Here is a 17,315-nt window from a genome sequence, read left to right on the forward strand (position 1 = left end):
CCGATAGATATCCTGTTCCACATATCCACGATCTGACGAATGTGTTACATGGAAAAAAAGATTTTCACGAAATTGGACATATTGTCCGCGCGAGCGTATTCCCATATTCCTATCTCTAAAGAAGATATTGCCAAAACAGCCATAGAGTGACCCCTTTCGGAAGTTTCCAATTTTTGTATCTGAATTTCGGACTTAAATGTGCCGCACAAAACTTTCCAAAGGCTTGTGAACGAAGTTTTACATTCTTTTCATTTCGCCCTATGCTACTTAGACGATGTTCTAATTATTTTCGAAAACGACCAACAACACGTGCAACACGTAGACAAGGTTCTCCAGAGACTCGATGTGCCTATGTTTAAATAATAATGTTTCAAAATGCGTTTATGGCCAGCGGCGAGATGAGAAAAATGACTTTCATACAACAATAAAGAGGCAATATTTATTAGAAAAATGGTCCATTTCTCTTGGATTTGTAAATGGTCCTACAAGAAAACAACGCAAAATGTCATTTCTTTTTCCGGCCTACAGAACTTTCTTAGCCCTGCACATGCTTCCGCTCCAATCGGAACAGCTCTTGACGTACCATTTGGAGTCTCTGGTCGAGAATCCGACGCAGTCGTTATCTCTGGACCAGCTGCTCGGTTCCCTGTCGCCCCAGTTCGTGTAGTTCAAGGGACTGCCGTCGGCCCAAATAAACTTGTCTGCGAAAATGATGATAAAAGCTTAAAAATCACACAATATAATATACCGATAATAATAAAATTATTATTTTGAAGCGGTAGACATCCTACCAAGGCGACGAAAATAAGTCGGGGAAAAAGTACCTTTCTTCTCATCCCTTCGTATCAGGCCCATCCAATAGTCGTAGGGCTTCTTCCACAGGTAAGTCATCAATGACTTCACTTGATGTTCTCTGTGCAGTGAAACCAGTTCCATACCTGAATGGTTAATAAAATGATTCGTCAAAGAAGGAACCAACGATAACTTCAAATAACTAAGAATAAGCCACACGTTGTTTCCAACACGTTTCGGCCCGCTATGGGCGCCGTCTTCAGAGCATAAATACAGTAAAAAAAAGTCTATTATAACGAGCACGGCTTGCAACGAGAATTTTACTACTACGAGTAATTGGCAAGTGATTGTCAAAGAGCTAATATTAAAGTTAGGTAAAAAAAAAGTTACAAAAAATATTCGCTTATAGTGAGTTACTTATGAATGAAAATCAGAACACATTCGCTATAACGACAACGGAATTTTTCGAAAAGCATGTTTTCCTTCCTCTCCCCCTTTTTTTCAAAGAATTATGCATAAAATGGACTGAAAGAGTGAAATTTTTTCAAAATCTCTTCATCCTATTCATAGGTGTTTATAAACGCAGGATCGCCTTAACCAGACGCGGAGCCCGGTACATTTCAACAAAATTCCGTGGTACCAAAAATACTTAGGACCCCGCTTCTGTATCTTTTGTGGGGGAGGGGAATCGGCATATATTCTTCAGAATATACAGGAATGCAGAGTATCCATACAAAAAAATTGAACACACTTAAATGTAAGTTATATAAAACAGAAATTGATGGGGCGCTGTAGCCCGGTCGATAAGATACTCGCCTAAAGTACCAGAGGATGTTTAGAGGTGTCGCGAGTTCGATACCCGGTTCGTCCTTGTCAGAAAACTTTCCTGACACAGGGGGGCAAAAAATTGCTACTGCAGGGAGTTCCCCCATCGAGGGGTTAGCGCACCAACCTCTCGATGAGTGTAAAAAAACAAGCTTGCCGTTTGGAATCGGCAATAAATTGTAAGTCCCGGTCTAATTAGCCCTCGTGAGCAGAAAATGACCGTAGTGCGACGAAAATGATCAAACAAAAACTGATGAAAATTCAGAATTAACGGAAGAAAAAAATTTCAGAATTTTGATGAAAATTCAGAATTAACGGAAGAAAAAAAATTCTAGAATTGACGAAATTTGAGAATTAACAGAGAAAATAATTTCAGAATTGATGGAATTTCAGCATTAACGGGGAAGAAAATCCATAGTTGACGAAAATTCAGAAATAACGTAAGGAAAAAATTCCACAATCGACGAAAATTCAAAAGTAATTGAAGGGAAAAAAAATCCAGATTTGACGGAAATTCTGAATTAACGGGAAAAAATAGTTCTAGAATTAACGAAAATTCAGAACTAATTTAAAAAAATAATTCCAGAATTGACGAAAATTCAGATGTAATGGCAGAAAATTCAGAAAATATTCATTAAAAATTCAGAGTTAACGGAAGAAAAACATTCTAGAATCGATGAGAAAATTGCTCACCTTTGCTGATGCAGTACCTGGTCAACGATCCCCACTGCAAACGAGAATCGCTTCCCTCGACTATGTGATAGCAGTGAGCATCGCCGATATCGACGTTTGTTAAGGATGGACATTGGCCAATCACCTCTCCTGGATATGCCGGCGGGGTTTCTGCGCAGGAGGGAAAAGAAAATACATATGTATACACTGTATATGTATATATTATCGGTAAATTCACGCACAAGAATTTAAGATCGAATCACGATGCCTACCATTCGAAGATTCGCAGATGAACGGAAGTTTCTCCTGGCAACGCCTGACGTCCCAGGTGCGATCCGTCGAACCTCGCAGCGAGACGCAGTATGGGCCTTTCAGGTCCTCCAGCGACGGCTGCCCGTTCGCCCAGTTGGAATAGTAGAAAGGCTGCTTGTCGGACCACTTGAAAATACGGGTGCCCTGAAACGAGAGGGAGTGACAAATTGCAATTTTCGAAACTACTGTATTACTTCACTCTCTCATGTTGGTAACAGTTCGACTCGGGTGATGTATCGTCAGAAGGGGAGGAAGGGAACTTATGTGGGTTGATCGTAATGTCCCGTATTTTATGGGAAAGACCATATTTTTCCTATTTGATTCTTGGGAGGGGGACGTTCGTTCACACCCTCCCTGGTTCCGTACATCACGACAGCATCCGCAGACATAGGCTGTTTAAGATGCGACATCTAGATACAGAGGCGGATTCATGGTAGTGCCTGCCGTATTAACGCATGAGAGCCAGCCCGAGCACGGTTTGGGAACATTAAGTGTAGAAGGGCCCCCCTCATGAAAGTGAGATAAGGTTAAAATTTTTGAGAGTAAGCATGTAAACTACTAGGAAAGTATTTGTAGATACCCCCTCGGTAGGGGCCTCAGGAAAAATCACCGGGGAAATTAGCCCGCGGACCCCCCCCCCCCCGATGCTTTTAACACGGCCCTGATTTATAATCGGCCTTTTACCTTTCTAGTTTAATTTTTTCGCACAACTCATTCCTCCTTCTGCGAATGAAGCGGCTGAATTGGGATTCGAATGGAGTGCAGGCAGGCATCTTCAGCTTTCGAATGGAGTGAAGACAGATATCTTCAGCTGTGAATGGAGCATGGGCGTAGATGCGTGGGGGGCATTGCCCCCCCCCCCCCAGCGTCAAAGTTCGAGTCGACTGACCTAATGTATATATGTATATATGAAATGACGACAACATCATCACCGTGCCCCCCCCCCCAGACTTCCAAGTCAATCTCCGCCTATGGAATGGAGTGAAGACCGATATCTTCACCTGCAAATGAAGCCGAAGCAGATATCTTCAGCTGCGAATAGAGTGGGGGGGACAAGCATCTTCATCTACGAATAAAGCGAAGACAGATATCTTCAGCGCTGCGAATGAAGAGGAGGCAAGCGGATTCAGGGCGATGTGTCAAAGAAGCGACTTATCGTGTAGGTGCTTTGGATCATCGGGATTTTACGGCAGACAAATTTAACCCAGATTATTCGGCTCTTGTGAGGGGCGATCTTCCCCCCCCCCCCTCCTTGGAGAGAGATAGAAAGAGATCTGCGCTTGTTAGAGCCCCAAATAATCGATATTTAAAAAATGAACATAACAATTTGTACTCACGGTTATGGTCTTCAGACCTAACCAGGAGTCCCGACTGATGTGGTTGTAGAGCAGGTTCTGTTCGAAGCTGTCGATGACCGACACGAGGTTGGCACCCTCGGCAATGCAAGTGCTGTTGGCATCTGCCCACGTCTTCTCCTCGTCGTGGAAGTAGTAGCACGAGTTGCGGTATCTCAATCCGTTGGGTCCACACCCCGTAGGCTGAGGAATCACTGGCGGCAAATCGGCGTCTGCAGTGACGAATGAATCATACAATACAAAGAGAGACATCACATCGTATTATTTTAGGGCTGTGGCGACCGCGTCCGTCGCACGCCCTCTTCCGGGCTATTTAAACTGATCCGCCCCGTAGTGTCGATGAATTTTCATATATAATAAGTAAATACGCCATAGAGATTGGTGATTTACGGAAAACTCATCGCCAACAACTCACAGCCACACAATTTACCGATGGGAAAATTCACCGATGGGAAAATTCACCGACGGAAAAATCACCTCCGGAGAAATTCATCGGCAACTGTTAGTCGCCAGTGAGTCTAAGAGATTGGTGATTTAGTAAGTGAGTGAATGTGTGAGTGACCGAATAAGTTAATGAATGAGCTGGCGAGTAAGATAGTGAGTGAGTGACCTATGTATGACGAGTGAGTGACCTATGAATAACGAGTGAGTGACCTATGAATAACGAGTGAGTGACCTATGAATAACGAGTGAGTGACCTATGAATAACGAGTGAGTGACCTATGAATGACCTATGAATAACGAGTGAGTGACCTATGAATGACCTATGAATAACGAATGAGTGACCTATGAGTGAGTGAGCGAATGAGTGATGAACGCATGAGTGACTCACTCATTTGCTCATTCGATCATTTGCTCACCTGCGCACTCATTTGATGATTTGCTACCTGTTCATTCATTCGATCATTCATCTACTCACTTGATTACTCATTCATTCACCTACTCACTTGAATATTCACTCATTCAACTACTTGATCATTCACCAACTTACTCATTCGTTCACCTGCTCACACACTCGCGTATTTATTTGTTCATTCACTCACTTATTTGCTTGTTCTTTCACTCACTCGCTCATTTTTGCTTTTTATTCACTCACTCACTCATTTGCTTGCTCATTCGCTCACTCGCTCATTTACTCACTCACTTACTCTTCCACTCACACACCATGCAACTTTGTCGTTTAATTGGGTGGCGGTGAATGGCATGGCGGCAGTGCCGTCTTAACACATGCCCCCCCCCCCTCGGGCACGGACCAAAGGCCTCACAAAAATAAGAACCGGTTGAAATTTTTGAAAATTGGTCAGATAAGGGCCTGGTGAATTGTTGACGATGAATTTTCTGCACACGGAGATTGATGGTAGCGTTAACGTGTGCGATGATACTCACCAAGTGGCCGTTGGCAGATGTATCCCTTCGGATGGATATCGCAGTATTCGCCGACCCATTCGCCTTTTCCGACGCCTTCGTATCCAAGAGCGACGCAGTTTTTCTGTGCAAGCAGGAAATAATACATAGAGGTTATTGCTTCGCAGAATGAGGAGGTACCTATACCGATCAGCCTGATACATTCAAACTACCTATGCATTTTATAGATGAAGTTGTCTGCAGGACCATTCAAATGGAAGGTGATGGTAGATATAAACGCCTAGGATCGTGCTCCATCAAGCTGTAGTGCCAATCGGGAACGCTTCCAGCATGAGGGCCTCTGATTACCTTGCATGCATAGCAAAAACTTGTATTGGGTCCATGGACCCGACCATCCTCTCCCACCTTATCTCCATAACACCCACAAAAATATGGAGTTTAAGGCCCAGGTCCCCTCCCCACTAATCTTGATAAGTTCATGCCTATGTTCGTAGAGCAATTCATATCAATTACGTCGGACTGATAGGTGCAGGAGGGGCCTCAGATGACCTTGCATATCGATTCATACCGAATTCGTCGGACATGTAGGTGCTTGAGGTGCCCCAAGCACACACAATAGCTATTCATATCGATTGTGTCATACTTGTAGGTGCATTAGCGGCCTCGGATGACCTTGCAAAGCAATTCATAGCAACTGCGTTGGACAAGTGAGTGCGGTGCCTCTGAGGACTTCGCATAGTTATTCATATCGATTGTGTCAGACTTTTAGGTACACAAGGGAAGTTCTGGTTACGTTTCTTAGCAATTCATATCGATTGCGTCAGACTTGTAGGTGCACGAGGGGTGTTCTGATGACGTTTCTACATTCATTACATTTGCGTCAGACTTGCAGGTGTATTGGGGCCTCTCAGGCCTTGCAGAGTAGTTTATAGCAATTGCGTCAGGCTTCTAGGGGCCTTGGATAGCTATTCATACCGATTAAATCAGACATATAGACGTAGCAGGTATATAGGTGGGGGTTCCAGTGCACGTGGAGGACCAAGACGATGTTGAAATTGTCCTAAGTAAAGGAAAGGATTTACCGACAAATAAACAATTATAATGGCCAAACGGTTGGATAAAACATGTCGGAAGGTGAAATTCATTGTAGTTACGCCTGCTGTGGGCATGCCTCGGCTTGTCCAGAGGCTCTTCCATACCCCAAAAGAGGGTTTATACTTCATTAGGATAGGTTCTTAGGTAGCTTTAATTATTCGGCTGACCAGTATATGCACATGCAATATAAACTATACGAATGGCTGTGAAGTTACAGCTTTCTTATTATTTAGTAAATATTTATTTTTATAACACCATCTGTCTACTGTTAATTGAACTTTTAGTTTCGAATTCGTTATTCTGCTGAAAATCATGGTAATGTAAAAAATGTAAAAGAGATGTCTCTGACCCACGTTCCTCGCTGTGGATGTCCAGGTGCCCAGAAAGTGTAATTCACTCGCGAGTTGTCGGTCCAGCCAAAGACGAGCTCGTGGCCGATTTCGTCGGATGATATCTGAGAGAAACCAATCCACGCCGGGGCTCCCAGGCCGTACATGTTGGCAGTCAGAAAAGCTGAATAATAATTCATTTACATACATATAATATAGACATATCGGAAAAAAAATAATATGTAGACTTATTGGAAGAAAAATATGCAGAAATACATTGGATATCGATGCATGGTCTTACGTCAACGATAAGTACTGTATATGGAAAGAAATAATATTAGTAAAAAATAGATTATTTTAATATCACTATATTGTATATCAGTGTTTCCCTGAGGGACGATGAAATGTTCCGGGGGGGACGGTAGAAACTGTGGTTTTAGTACAGCACCTTATGGGAAGATTTGAGTTGGGGGCGATGAGAACAAAAAATTATTGAAGAAGGGAGCGATGGAAAACAAAAAGTTTGGGGAACTATGCTATATACAGTATTATACGGTATGGTGAAAGAAATAATTGTTGGATGAATGAAAATTACGAATTAAATGGAAAGATTTCAGAATCAAAATGGAAAATAATTTCAGAATCAATGAAAATTTAGACATGGGTGAACGATATAATTTTTGAAATCAATGAGACAGTTGCGAATTAATGAAAGAAATAATTTCAGAATCGATGAAGGAAATAATTTCAAAATTGATGAAAGAAATAATTTCAAAATCGATGAAGGAAATAATTTCAAAATCGATGAAGAAAATAACTTCAGAATTGATGAAAGAAATAATTTCAAAATTGATGAAAGAAATAATTTCAGAATTGATGAAGGAAATAATTTCAAAATTGATGAAAGAAATAATTTCAGAATTGATGAAGGAAATAATTTTAAAATCGATGAAGGAAATAGTTTCAGAATCGATGAAGGAAATAATTTCAGAATCGAATTTCAGAATCAATGAAGGAAATAATTTCAGAATCGATGAAGGAAATAATTTCAGTATTGATGAAGGAAATAACGCCAGAATTTATGAATGAATAAATTTCCCAAGAAGTGGAGATTGTTCAATAATTGAAGCCCCCCCTTGTTTGACTGAAGCTTATCTAATCAGGCGCTACTATAACGAAAGGCTGACCATTCCGTCATTCTCAGAAACTAAAAAATGTCCCGTGTTACCTTGTTCATCGGCGCTGTGGATCGACACCAGGTCGTTGTTCACTCCGAGACTGTTGCACGCGATTTTGGCCTCTTTGAACTTTTTCCTTTCTTGCACATCTTGACCGAAAAACCTGTAGCATTTTTGACCTGAGAGAGCATACAAGTAAAAGAAGCGAATGAATAAATCGTTAATTTTTTTGCGGCCAATGTCAGAAATCTGATCAGTTGCGAAATATCAGACCTTTTAGGATAACGGTCAATTTGTGAACCAGTCAGATCTCGGACATTAGCCAAATCATTTTACTCGCAAACAGAAATCTGTGAACCTTGCCTGACCATATCTTATAGAGGAGTGTTGTACAACCTTTCTGAAAACAAGAACCAGTAAAATGTCCCAGCGTGGCCCGAACCCTTGGGATAATGTGTTTATATCCCTCATGGGACAGAGCCTTGGCCACGTCTGGTCTACAGTAAAATGTCTGAAACAATTTGACGAACTTCTTGTGTCTCGTATTACGGAACATACCTGTGATTTTCACTATTCCGATTTCTTTCACGCATTTGTCCCGTTTTTTCAACGATATTCATTTGAATTTGTAGTAATTACTAAAAAGTCGTAAAACACATACTGTTTCCATAATATAAATTATATTATGATAATTATGGCAAAAATTATAAATATGTGTTCACCGCAATTTTGCAGAAATTTTAATTATTATCGGTGACTGTGCAATAACTTTTGGCAATGTTTTTTATCGATGACAATTGGCAATGGCCCGTATATTTAGGATCACAGTTCATACCGTATTTTCTCCGATGAAATATGGTCATAAGATTATCTGATTATTATTTCATCTTTTTTAACTGCGATTTGTACCAGCCCTTTACCCATCTTCAGCAATTTAAGCAGTAATTAACAAATTGTATTTTCAGTAACAAATTGCAATTTTTGGCAAAATTCAGTGATATACCGTATTTAAGATCGCAATTTCCTGCATTCTCCTCGATGATGCATGGTGAACTTAAGTATGAAAATATTATTTTATTTGAACCAATATGGATATTACTAATATCAATTACAACGGGTTAATAATTTTATCAAGTCTGCCTGTGGACACCTATGTCATCGTCGAGGACCACCTCTACTTTCACCACACATCAACCCCGGCGACATCGCTGAAAGCAATTTACTAGAAATGAAGGCGTCATCTATCGGTGGCCGCCTCAAGCTCGTTAGGGAAAATATCTTATCTCTATATTCTTCCCCCGGTTCGAACCTACAGTCTAACGGCAACCTTCACGGTGGTAGAGAGTTAGATGAACAGGCGAAGCATAGGTTGAGTAACGCTGTTATAGAAAACAACACGAGAAAAAAACACCTATTCTCGCCAAACAAGTTGCCAAACTCCGGATTAATTATACAAATACAAATACAACGCCACAACAGGCAAATTGACCAACGAGGTGGCTGACTTAAGAACATCATGGATCCCCGAGCCATTTTTTGGAGGCCCTACCTACTACTGCTACACCACACATGCACCCCCCCCCCCGCGGAACCCCTAACGAATCGGTACATGCGGGAATGTGCGTGTACGTGTAGTGAAACCTGACGTGAAGTTTTTTGTTTCTCTGTAATGCTTGTTATGTGTAATGCTGCCATCTGCCACCAGTTTTTCTAACTATGAGTTCCACTTATAGGTTTCACTGCTAACAAAAAAACGCAAATCGGTGAGAAATAGTGGGGCTACCGCAAATCGCAGTGCATTAAAATACATTTCAGGGGGGAGGGGGAGAAATGAACACATGAAAAAATTTTCAGATGAATTAATTTATTTCTCTCGTATTTGTATTTGGGCTGACCATATGCCCTCTAGGAAAACGCGGTAAATTGGAATTTCTAATACGAGAGCAGTCTTTCAAGTATATATTTTTTCTTTCCGCTGAGTAACGTTAAGATCTGGTAATCAATCCAAATGGGATCCTCGGTCAGCGTGATATTTTGTATCCTCTGAAGACGACACCCATAGTATGTCGAAATGCGTAAGGAATGTCTGTATTTTCTTTGTATTTGCCTTTATCGTCGGTGCTTTTTCTGGGCAATACGAGAAAATCGTCAATTATCGCCAAGCATGATGCCTACAATTAGCAAAGTGGCCAATTATTGCTAAAATTACCGAAAAATCCTCAACCATGGGGAACCAAACTCCACCGCGAATTCCGATGGATTAAAATGAATCCTAAATTAAAATGAGTAAAAAAAACAGCAAAAATAATTCTAATTCTTGATTGCAATAAAGAATAACAATTTAAGATGGCGCGTTGAAAATACTGGAAAAAACGGGATGTTTTTGCAAAAATAAAATTTGCATGGCAAAAATTACGTTAAAATATGGGTGATATCTAATATGATTATTCTACGTATGCCCTTAAATATGACACGATTTTCTTCTAGTCTATGTCGGATGACGTATCTACAGTGAGGGGATAAGTAAGGAGGATTATACGAACCAAACTTCAGCCATCCCTTCGGACAGTTCCCAACGAGTGGCGTGGGCGGTGGCAACGTGGCCGGTACGACGTCGTGGACGGATTTCTTGCATATGGCCGTGTGGCGAAGCTCGCAGTGCTCCCTCCGCCATCCACCTTCGTTGGAAAGAGCGACAGCAAAAATTAGGTTAATAAATCAAAACTAAAGCCCCGTTCACATGTGCAAGATTGGGGGTCGCTTTGGTGATAATTACCAGCATGGCAACTTTTTTCCCCTCATAGGAGAAAAAAAAGGTGGAAGAGAAGCTCATAAAAAAAAAAAGCCCATCTTTCTTGGGTGGATTGGTGATCGACAACGACCTTCTCTCCCATAATCCTTTGCGCCGCGAAAACTACTGTAAGCTCCTTCGTCAGCCATCTTGAATCAATCACTTCTGTTCAACCAGCACCTTCTAAAACACTTGCTCTAGAAGGTGTTGGTTCAACCTATTAGTTCAACCCACGTAACCAGTGACGGCTTCCGTAAAGAAGAGGGGGGGGGGGTTACCGGCATAAACTAAACGTCATGTGAATGGTTTGTAGCGAAAATCCCCGTTACCGGGAACTTCCCGGGATGTTTTATTGCACATGTGAACGGGCCGAAAAAGACATCTAATTGGCTGATTGCTCGCAACAATGTGTTTTTGTTGAGTTGGTATACGAGTCATCGGTGCGCATTATGCGTAATACACATTGGACTCAACAGGAAAGAATAACTATACCTTCCGGTTTGTAGAAAACGAAGCAGCTTTCCTTGAAGTACTCGGTCTTGTTGAACAGCTTCAAGAAGTCCACGGTGGTGCCGTCCGACCATTTGAAATCGTTTCTGTTTTCGACGTCGTTCAGACCTATCCATTGCCTGCCTCCGTAATAACGCTTGCTAGACTGTAAGATAATAGTAACAATAATGGCTTACTCGTCTGAAATGACTACTACTACATATGAAATCTACTGTATCTAACATCTGATCTAAAAAGACTGGGTTACTAGTTCTGTGGAGACTGTTCTTTATTCCTAGACTGACCATTTTTCATCGGGAAAAATTGGGAAATTCAGATCGCAAATGATGAAAAGAATTGAGGATTATCGCCAAAAGTGTGACAGTCATAGCCAAAAAAGCCACAAACTATCGCCAGAAGAGAATCAATTGTCAGTTAAATTGATGAAAGTGCTTACAAATTGCCAAAATTGCTATGAATTAAAACGTATTTCTCTTAAAAACACATTGAACACATGACAAATATGTGCGACGCATATATCAGCCATAGTTACAATATTGTAAATGAATAAACTGAGAATAAAAATCATAAATTATACGAATTTTAAGTCATGATTTTAGTAGCAATTATGAATTTGGGAATGGATTATTCCCAAAAAACGGGATATTCTTTATGAAAATAAAGTCTGGACGAGCAAATTTACCGGGATGTAACGTGAAAAACAGGAAATATGGTCACCCGAAGTGCACAACATACATTGAGGAATGATTACAGAATCATCTGAAGTCACCGTAATCAAATACTGTAGCAATGGCAAGGCTCGAAACATTTTCTTGGGGAACATTTCTTTGAAATAAGGGAGGTCTAGCAAACTATAACCTCACAGGAAAAAAAAAAAGACACATATGGGTGAAGACTTACGGCTTCATCGAGGAAATCGTTCTCGGCCTTCGAATGGATGGATACCAGGTGAGCACCAAGACTACGGCAATAGTCCTCGGCATCGTAGTAAGAGTGCAGCTTGCTTCCTGATCTGGTCTCGAACGAATAACAGTTATCTCGGAACTTCAGCCATATTCCGTCTTTGGTACAGTACTCGATACAGCGACAGGCTGTCAGATAAAAAAAAAATGAATACTTTTTATTACAGTTTGTGTGCAGGATATAAATATTTTAGCATCTCGTTTCGACCAATAAGACTTTTTCGCACCAAGTCCCAAAAGGCACCGCGGTCCAATTGAACCTGTTGTAATGCCTTGTGAGTTGATATAATCAATGTTCGGATAATCAATGAGCGTTCCGTCACAAAAACACGTCCAGGACACGCGTTTACGTCTCCACACGAAATATGCAAATGAATGAGCAAAATCCACGTTGAAAAAAAATAAATAAATGGTCAGAATAATATCGGATTAGCATATAAGAAAGAACTGGGAAAAAATCGTTAAAGGAACATGAGTATTTGATTTGGTCATCACTGGGTTTGCTTTAAACTTTCCAGTATTACCCTGATTCGCGCTAACCCGCAGTCACGTCGACTCGTCCTGAAAATGCGATTTTTGATTCTTTCAATTAGATGCATTTTGATAATTTCTTCAAGAATTTTGACATTGCGTTCTTTAAAATGACAATCTTTACCCCCAAAAATCCCCCTTTGCGTATTAAATAGTATTCTCTTCCCCCCCCCCAAAGCAAACTCATTGTTAGATACTTTTCCCCAATCACACTCATTATTAGATACTTTTTCCCAAGCAGACCCGTTAGTAGCTTCTTTCATCCAAGCACAAAAACTCACTATTAGATATTTCTTCCAATCAAACTCTTTATATAGGGTGATTCAGAAAACATGGGGGGAAAATTTTAAGAGGTAGTAGTACACACACACACACAAAAATGCTGCCTCTGTGGTACTTCCGTTTGCAGCTCCGTAAATGAAATGCATGTCTGCTTTTTCAGTATTACTAAAGTGCGCCGTTATCCCGTGCGTTACAACTGTTAGGACGGTTGGACGCTGGAATAACTTCACAGGGCTGGAGTCCGCTCCTTCTATTCACTGTGTCGCAGATTTGCATACGGTTCCTTCTTCTTCCCCAGGTTACATCTGCATGCATGGTGATCTTTTTCTCCCGATAAATTTCAACAGGAATGCCGTTTTAACGTTTGCGGAGCGGCCGTTTCATGTTAGACCATGCATTCTTTGATGACATCGTTATTAGATACTTTTATTCAATCGTTATTAGATACTTTTATTCAATCGTTATTAGATACTTTTATTCAATCGTTATTAGATACTTTTATTCAATCGTTATTAGATACTTTTATTCAATCGTTATTAGATACTTTTATTCAATCGTTATTAGATACTTTTATTCAATCGTTATTAGATACTTTTATTCAATCGTTATTAGATACTTTTATTCAATCGTTATTAGATACTTTTATTCAATCGTTATTAGATACTTTTATTCAATCGTTATTAGATACTTTTATTCAATCGTTATTAGATACTTTTATTCAATCGTTATTAGATACTTATCCAATCATTATTAAATACCTTCACCCTAAGTAAATTCGTCATTAGATACTTTCAACTCAATCAAACAGTTTTATTAGATACTTTCAACTCAATCAAACAGTTTTATTAGATACTTTCAACTCAATCAAACAGTTTTATTAGATACTTTCAACTCAATCAAACAGTTTTATTAGATACTTTCAACTCAATCAAACAGTTTTATTAGATACTTTCAACTCAATCAAACAGTTTTATTAGATACTTTCAACTCAATCAAACAGTTTTATTAGATACTTTCAACTCAATCAAACAGTTTTATTAGATACTTTCAACTCAATCAAACAGTTTTATTAGATACTATCACCCTAAACTAGTTATTAGATACTTTTTTCTAATGAAAAACTTTTTGTTTCCCGTCGTTATTTTAAATTCAACTGAAGCTATAATGTCTAATTTCAACACGCTTTTAAAAAAGAGGTTCCAACCCTTTTATTTTCATCAATTTCATTTCACTCGAAAATCATTGATTTGTTCATAACAAACTTTTCTTTTATCACTGTCTGCAAGTTCCATTATTGTACTGTATATACAGGGTGTCCTATAGGTCCCAACGCGGTCTTTATCTCATCGACCATTGGTTTGGTTAAAATTTAAGAAATGCTCAAATTGTGTTCAGAAATCACGCGGCCTTTATCTCATGAAGCGTTCGTCGCAGAGAAGTGGTTCCAATTCAAAAAAAAAAAAAAAAAGCTCAAAATATGTTGGAAAGTCACCCGGTACCCAGTGCCGTCTTAACGCATGGACACACCCGAGCACCTCAAGAGAAGAGGGCCTCACAAAAATGAGAACCGGTTCAAATTTTCGAAAATTTCTGAGGCCCTCTAGAAAAATCACTAGGCCCGGGGGCTCATTATGCTCTTAAGATGGCCCTTCCTGTACCAGTTTTGAGAATGAAAATACAATGTACCGTAAAACAGAAGAATTTAAATTTTCACACCCTGCCCAAAAAAAACCCCCAATTAGTAGAAAGTTGTTACCCTGTCTCTTCTGAGGCTAACAAAAAAAAGTTTCACGTTTCTAAGTGAAATGATTTCGTGATAAGGTTCCAATTCGCTGATATATTTGAATTCAAAAATTGCCGAAAAGTTCGGAAATAACAGCATGAATCAACGGACACTTTTTGAGAATTTTTTTTACAAATTGGAACCATTTCTCTAGGACGGACGCATTCAAGCTTATGCAACCGGTGATCTTATGGGTTGAATTTTTCACGTTTTATCAAAGAGCTTTTACAAAACGTTTATAGTGTAATTCCGGCCTAAGGCTGGTATTACCCTATAAAACTTTGATTAAAAATTCTTTCATAAAACTTGAAAAATGTAACCAATAAACACATCTGTTACATTCGAGCGAACTTAACTGATCCGCCTATTGGTTGAATTTTCCAAGTTTTATAAACGAACTTTTATCAAACTTTCATAGTGTAATCCCGGCCTAAGACAGAATTGTGATGTGAATATTTCTAAGCACAAACATTTTGAAAGTCTCCACCCTCCCAATTTTTTCTACTTGCAAATTCTTTGATATTTCCTGAATATTTTTTTTTTTGGAACATCGAATGTTTTGGATGTTTTTGGATTGGATTTTTCGAACATTGGATGTGTTTTTGGAATTTTTCTTTCATATTTTTCCGAAAAGACAGATTTTTTTTTCAAAATTTTTTGAAAATATTTTAAGATATTTTCTCCCATCGACTACTTGTGAGGATCGGAATGAATTCATCTTTATACCCATATTCTATGGAGCTCAAGATTAAACCACCAAAGAATGCCTCTAGGCTGCCTATGGGCACTGAATCACGGGTGAAGGAGAAAAATAATTATAAAAATTGCGAAAAAATAGTTTTTATGCACGAATTTCAAACTAAAGACGCCCGCATCTTTAGAGCTCGTGTGAAAGGGTATGCGGACCCGCGTCCGCGTGAAAGGGGCCTTTACTTTCTCGCACCCTCAGGTGTGTGCCCGTACCCCCGGTCAAGAACCACTGCTTTAGTCAATGAAGGTAGAAAATAGACTAAATTTAAAAAAAAATTGTGATCAAATGTTGAGGAGAATAGGCGCCAATGAAGACAAAATTTTGGGAGCCGGGGGAGCGATTGCCCCCCCTGTATAGGACGCATGCAGAAAATACGCTACCGATGCGTCTCTGATGTATCGTCAAATTTTAACATTTAATTAAACCTCTGATATTAACGATGTTGTCACGTTATCACCTCATTAGTTTAGTTTTTGAGATCGCAGGGCACACATACCTGAGAGTGTGAGAATCAGCGCAGCTGCGGCAAATTGCAAAGATTTCGGAAGCATCTTCGGCTGACGCTGGAGAAAAAAGGACAACTGCCGGTTCCGATTAACCTTTAATATTCGTTGCGAAAAGATAAAATAATAACCGCATCTAACTTATATTATCTTATCGTCTCAGTGATAAGTCCAAAATAATGATTTTAGTTTCCTGTGTTGTCTTCGTTGTAAGAAAGTCTTGATCATATTTGATTTGCCATCTGTACTACGGATTTTTCAGACACAATATTTTGGTAATCTTGTTTGTTGCATCATCTACACCAGTCTCACAAACTTATTTCTGTGACCAACCCTCTTAAGGTCCGTTTACACGCGTTAAGTGATTTAGTAGTTACAAGGCCGCTCCTAACGCGGGGGCCCCTTAGTCCCCAATTTTTTTCTTCTGTGAGGGAAGGGAATCTAAAATATTAAGAAAATGAGAATTCATAATAAATGCAATAAATAATTCCAGCTCTCATGAACATTCAGAATAAATGAAAGAAATACCTTCAGAATTGATGAAAATTCAGAATAAATGAAATACCTCCAGAATTGATGAACAAAATAACATATCCTGGGTCAGTCACCCATTACGTATTTTATATACAGGGTGTCCTGTAATCGATAATGTAGCCTTCTTCGCATCGATTGTTCGTTGTAGAGGCATAGTTTCGATTTGAAAATGCTCAAAAGGCGTTCAAAAATCTGTGCTCAGATGGCAAAATGTAAGACAGAAGTCACTTTTTTAAAATTTCATGAGGGCAAACTTGCAAACAATATTTTGTAAAAATGTGATACTGTGGCTTTCTGACTTATTGCAATTTGCCTCCGTTGGTTCTACATAAACCAAAAGATGGATGAAATATTTTGTCACCTAAAATTTTGACGAACAAGACTCCAGAATGCAAACTCCTCAATTTTTTGGGAAAAGTGACTTGTGACATTTTTCCATCTGACCACAGAAATTATCCTGCACCAGTTTTGAGAGTGAAAATACAGTGTGTAACAAAATATAAATTTTTATACTGTTCCCCCATCCTCTACCTTCCAATCAAAAAGTTGATGCCCTAACTTGAATGCAATATTCGCTGAGATATTTAGATTCAAAAAACGTAAGTTGGGAAAGGACAGCATAAATGATTAAAAAGGAGCGTTGTCCGTTAGTTTTACTGTTCTTTCATAACTTTTCTCACATTTTTCTAATTCAAATATTTTAGCAAGCATCGCGCTCAGAAACAATTTTTTTTTTGCCCTTAGG

At 39.5% G+C, this 17,315-nt stretch overlaps 1 protein-coding gene across 1 annotated transcript; it reads right to left on the reverse strand.

Moving 5' to 3' along the window:
• Positions 1 to 425: 425 nt before the first annotated feature.
• LOC149081305 (macrophage mannose receptor 1-like) lies at positions 426 to 16,127 on the reverse strand. The gene is made up of 12 exons (XM_089238140.1): positions 16,030 to 16,127; positions 12,125 to 12,315; positions 11,207 to 11,369; positions 10,467 to 10,601; positions 7,974 to 8,102; positions 6,766 to 6,929; positions 5,343 to 5,445; positions 3,939 to 4,168; positions 2,562 to 2,745; positions 2,311 to 2,460; positions 825 to 938; positions 426 to 701 (listed from the first exon to the last, which is right to left on the reverse strand). The coding sequence occupies exons 1-12, from the start codon at positions 16,082 to 16,084 to the stop codon at positions 523 to 525; spliced, it is 1,797 nt and encodes a 598-aa protein (XP_089094266.1). The 5' UTR covers positions 16,085 to 16,127; the 3' UTR covers positions 426 to 522.
• Positions 16,128 to 17,315: the final 1,188 nt, after the last annotated feature.

The sequence above is a fragment of the Pholcus phalangioides genome, unplaced genomic scaffold, assembly GCF_987345545.1.
Source record: "Pholcus phalangioides strain wild (caught in Gottingen) unplaced genomic scaffold, Ppha-v1.0 ptg000010l_1, whole genome shotgun sequence".
Classification (NCBI taxonomy): domain Eukaryota; kingdom Metazoa; phylum Arthropoda; class Arachnida; order Araneae; family Pholcidae; genus Pholcus; species Pholcus phalangioides.

Bases quoted from the DNA above. Each gene is read 5' to 3' on its own strand.
- LOC149081305 (XM_089238140.1), bottom strand. From the start codon at position 16,084: ATGCTTCCGAAATCTTTGCAATTTGCCGCAGCTGCGCTGATTCTCACA. The intron at 8,103-10,466 runs GTTCGTATAATC...ATGCTCTCTCAG, and splicing joins GAAGGGATGGCTGAAGTTTG to GTCAAAAATGCTACAGGTTT. The intron at 6,930-7,973 runs GTAACACGGGAC...ATTATTATTCAG, and splicing joins CCACAGCGCCGATGAACAAG to CTTTTCTGACTGCCAACATG.